This window comes from Protomyctophum bolini (genome assembly GCF_963924005.1).
Source record: "Protomyctophum bolini genome assembly, chromosome: 9".
Taxonomy (NCBI): domain Eukaryota; kingdom Metazoa; phylum Chordata; class Actinopteri; order Myctophiformes; family Myctophidae; genus Protomyctophum; species Protomyctophum bolini.
This window is the reverse complement of record NC_137870.1, coordinates 1,612,613-1,625,041: the sequence shown is the minus strand read 5'-3', so window position 1 is coordinate 1,625,041 and position 12,429 is coordinate 1,612,613. Positions and strand designations below refer to the sequence as shown.

Below are 12,429 nucleotides of genomic sequence, written 5' to 3'. Positions count from 1 at the left end.
TGACCCTGAACGGTACCTTGTAGTAGGAGTCGGGGTCCACTGTGGCGTGGCACTGAGACAGCGTGCTGTTGGGCTTTCTGAGCAAGGAGCACCAGTGATGAGCATACTTCTCTGAGGGGGCGAACAGACAGACAGACAGACACACAGACAGACAGACAGACAGACAGACAGACAGACAGACAGACAGACAGACAGACAGACAGACAGACAGACGTATTTTAGCCTTTTTGTTTTGAGTTCCTGTGATGCTGCGTTGCGACCACATTGTTTCATTAAATTGTTTACGTGTGTACCTCCTGTCTACATGTCAAAGTGTCCTTGGGCAAAGACACTGAACCCCAAATTGCTCCCGATGTGCTTGCATGGCTTCCGCCGCAATCGGTCTATGAATGGGTGAATGTAATGCAACAATCTATGTAAAGGTGTGTGAATGGGTGAATGTAATGCAACAATCTATGTAAAGGTGTGTGAATGGGTGAATGTAATGCACAGTCTATGTAAAGGTGTGTGAATGGGTGAATGTAATGCACAGTCTATGTAAAGGTGTGTGAATGGGTGAATGTAATGCACACTCTATGTAAAGGTGTGTGAATGGGTGAATGTAATGCAACAATCTATGTAAAGGTGTGTGAATGGGTGAATGTAATGCACAGTCTATGTAAAGGTGTGTGAATGGGTGAATGTAATGCACACTCTATGTAAAGGTGTGTGAATGGGTGAATGTAATGCAACAATCTATGTAAAGGTGTGTGAATGGGTGAATGTAATGCAACAATCTATGTAAAGGTGTGTGAATGTGTGTGTGAATGTAGCCTAATGCACAATCTATGTAAAGGTGTGTGAATGGGTGAATGTAATGCAACAATCTATGTAAAGGTGTGTGAATGGGTGAATGTAATGCACAGTCTATGTAAAGGTGTGTGAATGGGTGAATGTAATGCACAGTCTATGTAAAGGTGTGTGAATGGGTGAATGTAATGCACAATCTATGTAAAGGTGTGTGAATGGGTGAATGTAATGCAACAATCTATGTAAAGGTGTGTGAATGGGTGAATGTAATGCAACAATCTATGTAAAGGTGTGTGAATGGGTGAATGTAATGCAACAATCTATGTAAAGGTGTGTGAATGGGTGAATGTAATGCAACAATCTATGTAAAGGTGTGTGAATGGGTGAATGTAATGCAACAATCTATGTAAAGGTGTGTGAATGGGTGAATGAAATGCAACAATCTATGTAAAGGTGTGTGAATGGGTGAATGGAATGCAACAATCTATGTAAAGGTGTGTGAATGGGTGAATGAAATGCACCATCTATGTAAAGGTGTGTGAATGTGTGAATGGAATGCAACAATCTATGTAAAGGTGTGTGAATGGGTGAATGGAATGCAACAATCTATGTAAAGGTGTGTGAATGGGTGAATGTAATGCACAATCTATGTAAAGGTGTGTGAATGGGTGAATGGAATGCAACAATCTATGTAAAGGTGTGTGAATGGGTGAATGTAATGCACCATCTATGTAAAGGTGTGTGAATGTGTGAATGGAATGCAACAATCTATGTAAAGGTGTGTGAATGGGTGAATGGAATGCAACAATCTATGTAAAGGTGTGTGAATGGGTGAATGTAATGCACAATCTATGTAAAGGTGTGTGAATGGGTGAATGGAATGCCACAATCTATGTAAAGGTGTGTGAATGGGTGAATGTAATGCACAATCTATGTAAAGGTGTGTGAATGGGTGAATGGAATGCCACAATCTATGTAAAGGTGTGTGAATGGGTGAATGTAATGCAACAATCTATGTAAAGGTGTGTGAATGGGTGAATGAAATGCAACAATCTATGTAAAGGTGTGTGAATGGGTGAATGGAATGCAACAATCTATGTAAAGGTGTGTGAATGGGTGAATGTGTAATGCACCATCTATGTAAAGGTGTGTGAATGGGTGAATGTAATGCAACAATCTATGTAAAGGTGTGTGAATGGGTGAATGTAATGCAACAATCTATGTAAAGGTGTGTGAATGGGTGAATGGAATGCCACAATCTATGTAAAGGTGTGTGAATGGGTGAATGTAATGCAACAATCTATGTAAAGGTGTGTGAATGGGTGAATGAAATGCAACAATCTATGTAAAGGTGTGTGAATGGGTGAATGTAATGCAACAATCTATGTAAAGGTGTGTGAATGGGTGAATGTAATGCACAATCTATGTAAAGGTGTGTGAATGGGTGAATGTAATGCAACAATCTATGTAAAGGTGTGTGAATGGGTGAATGAAATGCAACAATCTATGTAAAGGTGTGTTGAATGGGTGAATGTAATGCAACAATCTATGTAAAGCGCCTTGGATAAAGGCGCTATATAAATGCACCCATTTACCATTGATTTCCTAAATTGTAAATGGATGATATTTGACATATGGCATATTTTACCGCTTCATATCAACATCAAACGGTTACGCCTTTGTCGCGCCCTGCAGTACCAGGAGCCGTGCGCGCGTCCCATTAACCCATTCTGACCTGAGATCAGTTTCATACGAGGTTTCCACGGGACACACACTGGTCTGATTAACCCATTCTGACCTGAGATCAGATTCTAAAAATGTCAGTCGTTCTTCGAATTTTTCAAAAATAGCAGACCTACAAGCTCGTATCGCGCCACTCGGTGGCGCGATATGAGCTTGTAGATCTGCTATTTTTCAATAGGTAAAGCATAACATGATGCGGACACCAAAAGGGGTGCCCGGTCAGAATGGGTTAAAAGTAGGATCTTCTTTAGGCTGTTATTATCTCTGAAACTATGAGCGCTGTCCGCATGGTTCTGAACTAAACATCCAATGTCAATTTACAATTTACAATTTAGGCATTTAGCAGACGCTCTTAATCCAGAGCGACTTACATTAAGCAAGAACAAAAAAGCATGGGAATACATCACATGAAAAGCATTTATCACGAAACATGCGTAAGCTATAAGAAAGTAACAGTGGAATATCTATATAATGAAACTATACATATATACTATACTATGCTATAGATATGTATACTATGACGTGCTATGACTACATACAATACAATTATAGTGCCGTCTATACATAAATGTCCGGTTCTGATTTGTGAATTTTCACCGCATCGCGATCGACATAATTTTACATTTGATTGGCTATATCGCCGGAAGGATGTCGTTCCAAAAGATAACATAGTTTCATGTTTTTCGAACGGCGTTCCTCCGCCTCACGTTTCGACTATCGCCTCCTGTCTATCGCCAGTATAGTTGCCAGTAGGGCCCAATATAGACAAATAACGCCTGGCTGGGACCAGAGCCAAACTCTGTCTCAACATGGAAGTCGACATGTTTGTGTGCGTGACCGTGTGTGCTCACCACCGACTGTTAAAGGGAAACTTTAACACTCCATTTAGCAAAATAATATATGTTAATGACGTAAATAAGATTCAGAACACTTTCCTGGGGGTCTTTGTGTGTGTAATATGTGGTTTTAGATATTTTAGATTTCAGCAGTGAGCCCCATGCAGTGTCTCTGATGTCATGGACACCGGGCTCACTCACTTCCTGGACTACATGTTAAGTAGCCCTCCTCCTATCCACAAGGAGGAGCAGTGCACCAAAGCATTATGGGAATTGTAGTCCAGGAAATAAGTGAGCCCAGTCTCGATGCGGGGAAATACGCCAGGTTGTCACAACGTGTTCTGTACCGTTGTCCGTGCTGATGGCACACGGGTCGTCCAGCCTGTCGGGTCGGTCTGGACAGGTCGGGCTGCTCTTCCAGGAGTTGGCGAAGGAGGAGGCGGTGCCCTCCACCAGACCCTGGGGGCTCTTCATGTCATCACCCAGCGCCGCGTTGTAGTTCCCACACAGACCTGAAACCACACAGCCTACAAGTTACACAACCACTGTGATGTCATCACCCAGCAGCCGCGTTGTAGTTCCCACAGAGACCTGAAACCACAAAGCCTGCAAGTTACACAACCACTGTGATGTCATCACCCAGCGCCGTGTTGTAGTTCACACACCAGTTAACCCTGAAACTAGAGTTGCATCTCTGGCGGGACCTTAGAGTATATCCCATTCTGACCTGAGATCCGATTCATACGAGGTTTCCACTGGACACACACTGGTCTGATTAACCCATTCTGACCTGAGATCAGATTCATACGAGGTTTCCACTGGACACACACTGGTCTGATTAACCCATTCTGACCTGAGATCAGATTCTACAAATGTAAGTCGTTCTTCGATTTTTCAAAAATAGCAGACCTACAAGCTCGTAGCGCGCCACTCGGTGGCGCGCTATGAGCTTGTAGATCTGCTATTTTTCAATAGCTAAAGCATAACATGATGCTAACACCAAAATGGGTTCCCGTTCAGAATGGGTTAAATATGAATAGAGAAGACACCCGAGTTCTCCTTCCGTCCACTTGCATTAAGTTGCTCAAAAGTGCAGGAGGCGATTTCACTCCTCCTTCCGGGTAGGAACAGAGTGCATTCTGGGATGGATTGCAATGGTGAGTGGCCCTTAATAAACACATGAACGCGCAGCCGTTGAACTCGCGCGGGCTGGAGCGGTGGCGGTGGTTTGCTCTTCACCGCGGCTCAGTGACGTCATGTTCGGTGGTCACCCCACCACCGAAAATCCAGACTATGTATGAGCCTTTAGACTGATGGCACGCACGCACGCACACACACACACACACGCACGCACACATAACACGCACGCACCGAGAGATAAAGTGAATTCTCACCAGTGGTCTTGGTCTTGTGAGACTGATCCAGGGTCAGATAGAGCTGCAGTACGGGGACAAGCTGCACCTGCATCTGCAACCCAAAACTGGTCTGGAGCAAGATGTGGAAGGAGGAGGCCTGGAAGACAGTGATGTCACCTACACACAAAGATACGCTTATGAATTAAAACAGTTATTATGAATGAATTATGAATTATGAATTAAAATAGTAATTATGAAATAAGAAATATGAATACAAATATGAGCCCCATGGATACTTGAATTTATGGATTTCATTTTATTTATTTATTTTATTTTTGTTGCATTGCCTAAGCCAATACTTTGATGACCAGCAGTGGTTCCCTATGGAGACACGTAGAGTCCTCCTTCGTGTCTCCATAGGGAACCACTGCTGCAGTGCGCGACAGAATGAATCCATGATGATATATCCCACCTGTATGGTAGGGCAGTTTGATGCTCTGCGCGTTGTGTTTCACACTGCCGTCAGCTTTAAACGTCAACACCTGCAATCAAGACAAAATAGAACTGTCTTGTGTTATTATATACTGACATATTACAGAGAGAGTTAGCCAACTGTCCCTTGAAATGCAGAATGGTCCCTACATGTTTAAGCATTTATTTCTTAATTTACAAGTCAATTTCAGCCCTGACATTTAATTCAGACATGCTCAGGTATGTGAAGAGTCTGCTATTAACTCATTTTGGATAAAAAAATATAGTTTTTCTCCTCTCCCGAACTATTACAAAAGAGAGTCACATATCCTGCTACTGTCTGGTGATCATAGTGAATTATTACAGATACAAAGACTGCTACTGTCTGGTGATCATAGTGAATTATTACAGATACAAAGACTGCTACTGTCTGGTGATCATATAGTGAATTATTACAGATACAAAGACTGCTACTGTCTGGTGATCATAGTGAATTATTACAGATACAAAGACTGCTACTGTCTGGTGATCATAGTGAATTATTACAGATGAAAGACTGCTACTGTCTGGTGATCATATAGTGAATTATTACAGATACAAAGACTGCTACTGTCTGGTGATCATAGTGAATTATTACAGATACAAAGACTGCTACTGTCTGGTGATCATAGTGAATTATTACAGATACAAAGACTGCTACTGTCTGGTGATCATAGTGAATTATTACAGATGAAAGATGAAAGATGCTTACGTTGTTCCTGTCGTTGTTCAGCAGGATGCTGACGGTCTTCAGGCACGTGTCAAACTCTGAGTTCACACACGGAACCAACTGGACCAGAACGGTGAACCTGGGACTGGTGGAGTCCTGAAAACACACACACAGAACACGATGAAGTGAAACTGCCTCCCCCTGGCCAGCCGGGGCGCCTGATGGAGGGGAAAGGAACTGGTCGGGAATAACGTGTCCCTTCCACGCGCTACGTCCGGCCGGGGAAATTCCCCTCTTGTCAGGTGAAAAGAAGCAGCTTGGACTCCTCATGCATAGAAGGAGGCATGAGGTCAGTCCGCTGCCCCCCGAGGTTGGCAGAGGAAGTGTAGCGCCCAGGATTACATTATATAATTGGCACTGGGTGAAAAGAAAACTGGGTTACAAAATCGTGGGATAATTTTTTACACGATGAAGGACGAGCTGAATACACTGAATACACTGCTCACTGCTCACTGCCCACTGCTCACTGCTGCTCACTGCACGCTGCTCACTGCCCACTGCCCACTGCCCACTGCTCACTGCCCACTGCCCACTGCTCACTGCCCACTGCCCACTGCCCACTGCTCACTGCACACTGCCCACTGCACACTGCTCACTGCTCACTGCACACTGCCCACTGCACACTGCTCACTGCACACTGCTCACTGCTCACTGCACACTGCACACTGCCCACTGCTCACTGCTCACTGCACACTGCCCACTGCTCACTGCACACTGCTCACTGCTCACTGCCCACTGCCCACTGCCCACTGCTCACTGCTCACTGCTCACTGCACACTGCTCACTGCACACTGCTCACTGCTCACTGCTCACTGCACACTGCACACTGCTCACTGCCCACTGCTCACTGCACACTGCTCACTGCTCACTGCTCACTGCTCACTGCTCACTGCCCACTGCTCACTGCTCACTGCTCACTGCACACTTTTTGTTGAATTTTCCTTTTTTTCATGTCATGATATGAAAGCAGGGAATCATATAGCTTCTAATTTACATATTGGTTGTTCAGTTTGACCCACCGGTTTTGGAGATATGGCTTATGGAGTATAATGTCTTGCAGAGAAACAGCAAAACAGCTGATCAACAAGCTCTCAACGCGTCGCAGAGCGACGCGTTGAGAGCTTGTAGATCTGCTGTTTTTCGCTATTTTCTTTGTCCAAAAGTGCCCTCCCTGCCTCTCTGACACTCTTTGCACGTCCCTGGTGGTGTCGGCAGAATGACCAGCGAATGGTAGATATTTGTACCTTAGGGTCCACCCTGACCAGTGAATGGTAGATATTTGTACCTTAGGGTCCACCCTGACCAGTGAATGGTATATATTTGTACCTTAGGGTCCATCCTGACCAGTGAATGGTAGATATTTGTACCTTAGGGTCCATCCTGGCCAGTGAATGGTAGATATTTGTACCTTAGGGTCCACCCTGACCATGGTGTAGTAACAGTCTCCGTGGAAGGTGAAGGTCTTCCCATCGAAGGAGGTGAAATGCGAGCCTTCCTCGATGGAGCAGGTGGAAGGACTGGGGAGGCTCTTACAGGACCAGCTGCCCTGAGAGCAGGTACTGGAATATGAACATTATGTTATTATATTATATTACTGTATCTGCCCTCAGAGCATGTACTGAAATATGAACCATATATTTATATATATATATTACTATCTCTGTCCTCAGATCATGTACTGAAATATGAACCATATGTTTATATATATATATATTGTTGTTGCTGCGTAATTGTTGAGAGTAATATTGAACAGTCAAAACTATTTGTATCAGTACAGCTGTATCAACAGACTAAGTATTCTATACTTATATATATATATATGGGGGCCTCATATTTGATCTTGAACGGGCCTCCAGATTCCTAAGGCTGGGGTGCACATCTTTTGGCCACGTGACCAACTTTACAATTGTTAAAATAGATATCTGCTATTTTCTGAAAATCCAAAGTATATAATGACACAGCTTTCCCGGTATTAATGGGTTTAAACAGACTAGTCACTCACAACACGCATTTATAATAATTACACACAATGTGTGTTATTGTGTAACGTTGACCATACCATCGCTCTCTGTCCGTCTGGAAGACCTGGCCGGGGTTGTAGATTTTGTCGTGTTTGCACTGACATTCAGACTGGAGGATACAGCCGGAGTTAGAGATGTCATCCATCACTGTCCCTGTTATAGATTAATAAACATAAAACATTAACACTGACATTCAGACTGGAGGATACAGCCGGAGTTAGAGATGTCATCCATCACTGTCCCTGTTATGGATTCATATTCATAAATATTAACACTGACATTCAGACTGGGGGATACAGCCGGAGTGAGATATGTCGTCCATCACTGTCCCTGTTATGGATTCATATTCATAAACATTACACTGACATTCAGACTGGGGGATACAGCCGGAGTTAGAGATGTCATCCATCACTGTCCCTGTTATGGATTCATATTCATAAACATTACACTGACATTCAGACTGGGGGATACAGCCGGAGTTAGAGATGTCATCCATCACTGTCCCTGTTATGGATTCATATTCATAAACATTACACTGACATTCAGACTGGGGGATACAGCCGGAGTTAGAGATGTCATCCATCACTGTCCCTGTTATGGATTCATATTCATAAACATTACACTGACATTCAGACTGGGGGATACAGCCGGAGTTAGAGATGTCATCCATCACTGTCCCTGTTATGGATTCATATTCATAAACATTACACTGACATTCAGACTGGAGGATACAGCCGGAGTGAGATATGTCGTCCATCACTGTCCCTGTTATGGATTCATAAACATAAACATTACACTGACATTCAGACTGGGGGATACAGCCGGAGTTAGAGATGTCGTCCAACACTGTCCCTGTTATGGATTCATATTCATAAACATTACACTGACATTCAGACTGGAGGATACAGCCGGAGTGAGAGATGTCGTCCAACACTGTCCCTGTTATGGATTCATATTCATAAACATTACACTGACATTCAGACTGGAGGATACAGCCGGAGTGAGAGATGTCGTCCAACACTGTCCCTGTTATGGATTCATATTCATAAACATTATTTATTACATAATACATTATAAAACCCTGCAGTTTCCTGTGTGGTGTTGCCATGTGCGCACGTTTCTTCCCTCATTGTGTGTGTGTGTGTGTGTGTGTGTGTGCGTGCGTGCGTGCGTGCGTGTGTGTGTGTGTGTGTGTGTGCGTGCGTGCGTGTGTGTGTGTGTGCGTGCGTGCGAAATTGATTGATTGAATACTATTCAAAAAAGTACATGAAAGTACAATATAGGATACACGGTCTGCTCGCATAGAATAAGGCCTTTGTACTAAATTAATCAAATATGCAATACTATGCAAAAACATCATATAAAGTCAAAAAGACCATTTTGGAAGTGGCATCATGTACATTTTGACCGTACAGTCTGGAAGAGGCTACCGAGGTGCTTATAAGTACCAGCGTCTTAAGGATGCTATTATACAGCTTGGCTACAGATGTAAACTATACTTGTGTTCATATTTGGAAGCCTCGGTAATGTCCATAAATCAGTGGTGAGGGGCCTGCAGATTGCAGGCATGCCCAAATAAGCCGAGAGCTGATCAGGCATCGGCAGAATTCTGTTCAGTGTCTGCAATAATTGGCAGTCGACCATATATGGAGAAGGAGATGCTTTTCTGTACCCGTGATCTGTATCCTGAAGCACTTGTTGTAGAGTTTTCTCAAGTGTGCGCATTCACTATTGTTTGTGTTCAAGAATGTTCTTGTAAAATGTGAATACAAATAAAGATGTTAAATGTGTGTGTGTGTGTGTGTGTGTGTGCGTGTGTGTGTGTGTGCGTGCGTGCGTGCTAACCTGCAGGACAGAAGCACCCATCCATCTTGTGCTCCTCACACAGTGAACTGGTGTCTGAGTGCGTGCACGTGTCCATGCACGGCGAGCCGCTCTCCTGGTACAGCATGTTGAACGGACACTGTCTCGCTGTGAAACGCACACACGCACGCACGCACGCACACACACACACACACACACACACACACACACACACACACACACACACACACACACACACACACACACACACACAGACACAGACACAGACACAGACACACACACACACACACACACACACACACACACACACACACACACACACACACACACACACACACACATTTAGTATAATTCGGGTGTATTATGTAAAATATTCCATAAGGAAATATTTCTCATCAAAATATACTGAAGTATAGCGATTAGAGCTGGGACTCGATACAATAAAATATATAATTAATCAGAGGCTTTGTAGTTAATTAATCTCGATTAATTGCATTTTAATCGCATATCAATATTCAACCCGAGAACAGTGAGAAACCTTTTTTTTCAGATGTTTTTGGTATCCCAGTGAATTAGTGACTACTGGATTCCACTCATTTTCAACATTTTACTGTCATTAATATACCTTAGAGTTGTTGTGTGGATATAATAAGAAAGTCCTCCCCCATTCTGTGTTGCCTAGAACTGGAGGTCTGAAAAAAATCTGTAACATTATGAAGTACATCTCAGTGACATCACAAAAATAGTACTTCGTAATGTTACTGTTTTTTTCAGACCTCCAGTTCTATAGGCAACACAGAATGGGGGGACTTTTTATTATTTCCAGTGCACACAACTCCATAGAAACATGCCTTTTATCCCAACAGTGATGTATAGGCAGGTGATATATATAGGCAGCAAGTGCCTGTATAAAGTGTCTTCAGTGTGTATATGAATACTCAAATGTGCTTTACATGGCTGGGCATGAGAAAACAAATAAAAACAACTTTATTATGGGGGAAACAAAAAGGTGCGATTAATTTATCTGTAGTTAATCGCGATACATTTTTCTGTAGTTAATTAAGATATGATTAATCTCGATTAACGCGTTAAAGTCCCGGCCCCAATAGCAATGGCATGGCAACTCCTCACTTCTTCAATATTTCATCATGACTTTTCACAACAAAAAAAAACTAAAAGGTGATTTCATGGAGGGGGGGCTCTATCATGTCAAAATCGGTGAAAAACATGCATAGTATTTAAGAAATATTCCTAAAGAAAGATAAATTAAGTTGGGAACTTCTCCTTTGGTCCACCATTCCTAAGACATGTGAGAATGGTCCAGTGAAGAAAAAGTGTGCATTGTGGTTGTATGGGATATTTTCATCACACTATAAACACGGGTGAAATTCACCGAGCCGCGGTGAAGAGCAAACCACCGCTCCAGCCCTTCTCTCTGTTTTTACTCACCACCCCTCAACGTTTTTTCAGCTCCGGTGGTCACCTCACCACAGAAGATCCAGACTATGAACGGGCCTCAACTCACCAGTGTTGTTACTGTAGTTTTAGTCACATTTTAGTCACCTGGAATGTGATAGTGTTAGTCGACTAAATGTCGACTGTTTTGGTGGGGCATTGATGCCGTCGTAAGGACTGTTTTCACACTTGCTGAAAATAGCCGATCTACAAGCTCACAACGTGTCGCAGCGCGACGCGTTGTGAGCTTGTAGATCTGCTATTTTCAGCAAATAGAAATTACTTTTACTGGATTCTCTTGTCCACTAGTCCCTTCCTAACATTTTAGTCTAGTTTTTATTTCTTGACGAAATTGTCCATTTAGTCTTAGTTTCAGTCGACGAAAACAACACTCCGCAACTCACCACAGAAGCCGTCGGTCCTCCAGTTGCCCGGCTGTCCGCCCGCGTGGGAGCACTGGCGGGAGTACTCCCCCAGCGTGTCACACACACAGCCCTGCCTCCGGGCGGCGCTGTTGCTCTCCGCGCACGCACACATGTCCTGCACGCACGCGTGGACGTAGGGCTCGGCGCTCAGCACCGATCTGCAAGGCCTCCACGACTCAGAGGACAGCAGCCGCTCACACACACCTCGCTGAGAGAGAGAGAGAGAGAGAGAGGGAGAGAGAGAGAGAGAGACAGAGAGAGAGAGAGAGAGAGAGAGAGAGAGAGAGAGAGTAGGCGTGTATCAATGCGTGATCAATGATCTTTGGCTATTCTGAGTGGCCAAAGAGCATTGATCACGCCTCCAGGTCTTTAGTTTACTCAAGTTAGGGAATAAGAGCTGGTACTTAAAGGGGGTGTCAGTGATTTCAGTCAAAAACCCTTAGGTTTAGTTTTTGCCTTGGGACACAAGCTTTCATCCAATCAGGATAGAGAACAAAAACGAAACCTAAGGTTTTTTGACCCCCAGGGGTTAACTGGGGGACAGGGAGGAACTCCTTATATGGTCAGCACACTCTATAGTAGAGAGGATTATCACAACAAAACAAAAAAATAAGTGATATTTGAATTAAGTGAAATCACTGACTCTACCTTTAAGACACGCAAAATACAGACCTAAGACTAAAACTAAAATAGAAATGTGCTGTCAAAAACAACACTGATTGAATACTGTATACTACATAT

The 12,429-nt window shown here is 43.5% G+C and overlaps 1 protein-coding gene across 1 annotated transcript in view; it reads right to left on the bottom strand.

Annotated features, from left to right (window-relative positions):
- The window catches only part of muc2.1 (mucin 2.1), a gene marked incomplete at its 5' end in the record, with an annotated part of 84,157 nt that overhangs the window by 51,291 nt on the left and 20,437 nt on the right, over positions 1–12,429 (bottom strand). The window contains 10 exons of the mRNA XM_080772087.1: positions 17–111; positions 3,716–3,880; positions 4,763–4,900; positions 5,196–5,265; positions 5,946–6,059; positions 7,372–7,522; positions 8,023–8,137; positions 8,786–8,923; positions 9,830–9,955; positions 11,668–11,896. Of these exons, the coding sequence (XP_080628213.1) occupies positions 17–111; positions 3,716–3,880; positions 4,763–4,900; positions 5,196–5,265; positions 5,946–6,059; positions 7,372–7,522; positions 8,023–8,137; positions 8,786–8,923; positions 9,830–9,955; positions 11,668–11,896 (1,341 nt within the window). The remainder of the gene's footprint in view (positions 1–16; positions 112–3,715; positions 3,881–4,762; positions 4,901–5,195; positions 5,266–5,945; positions 6,060–7,371; positions 7,523–8,022; positions 8,138–8,785; positions 8,924–9,829; positions 9,956–11,667; positions 11,897–12,429) is intronic.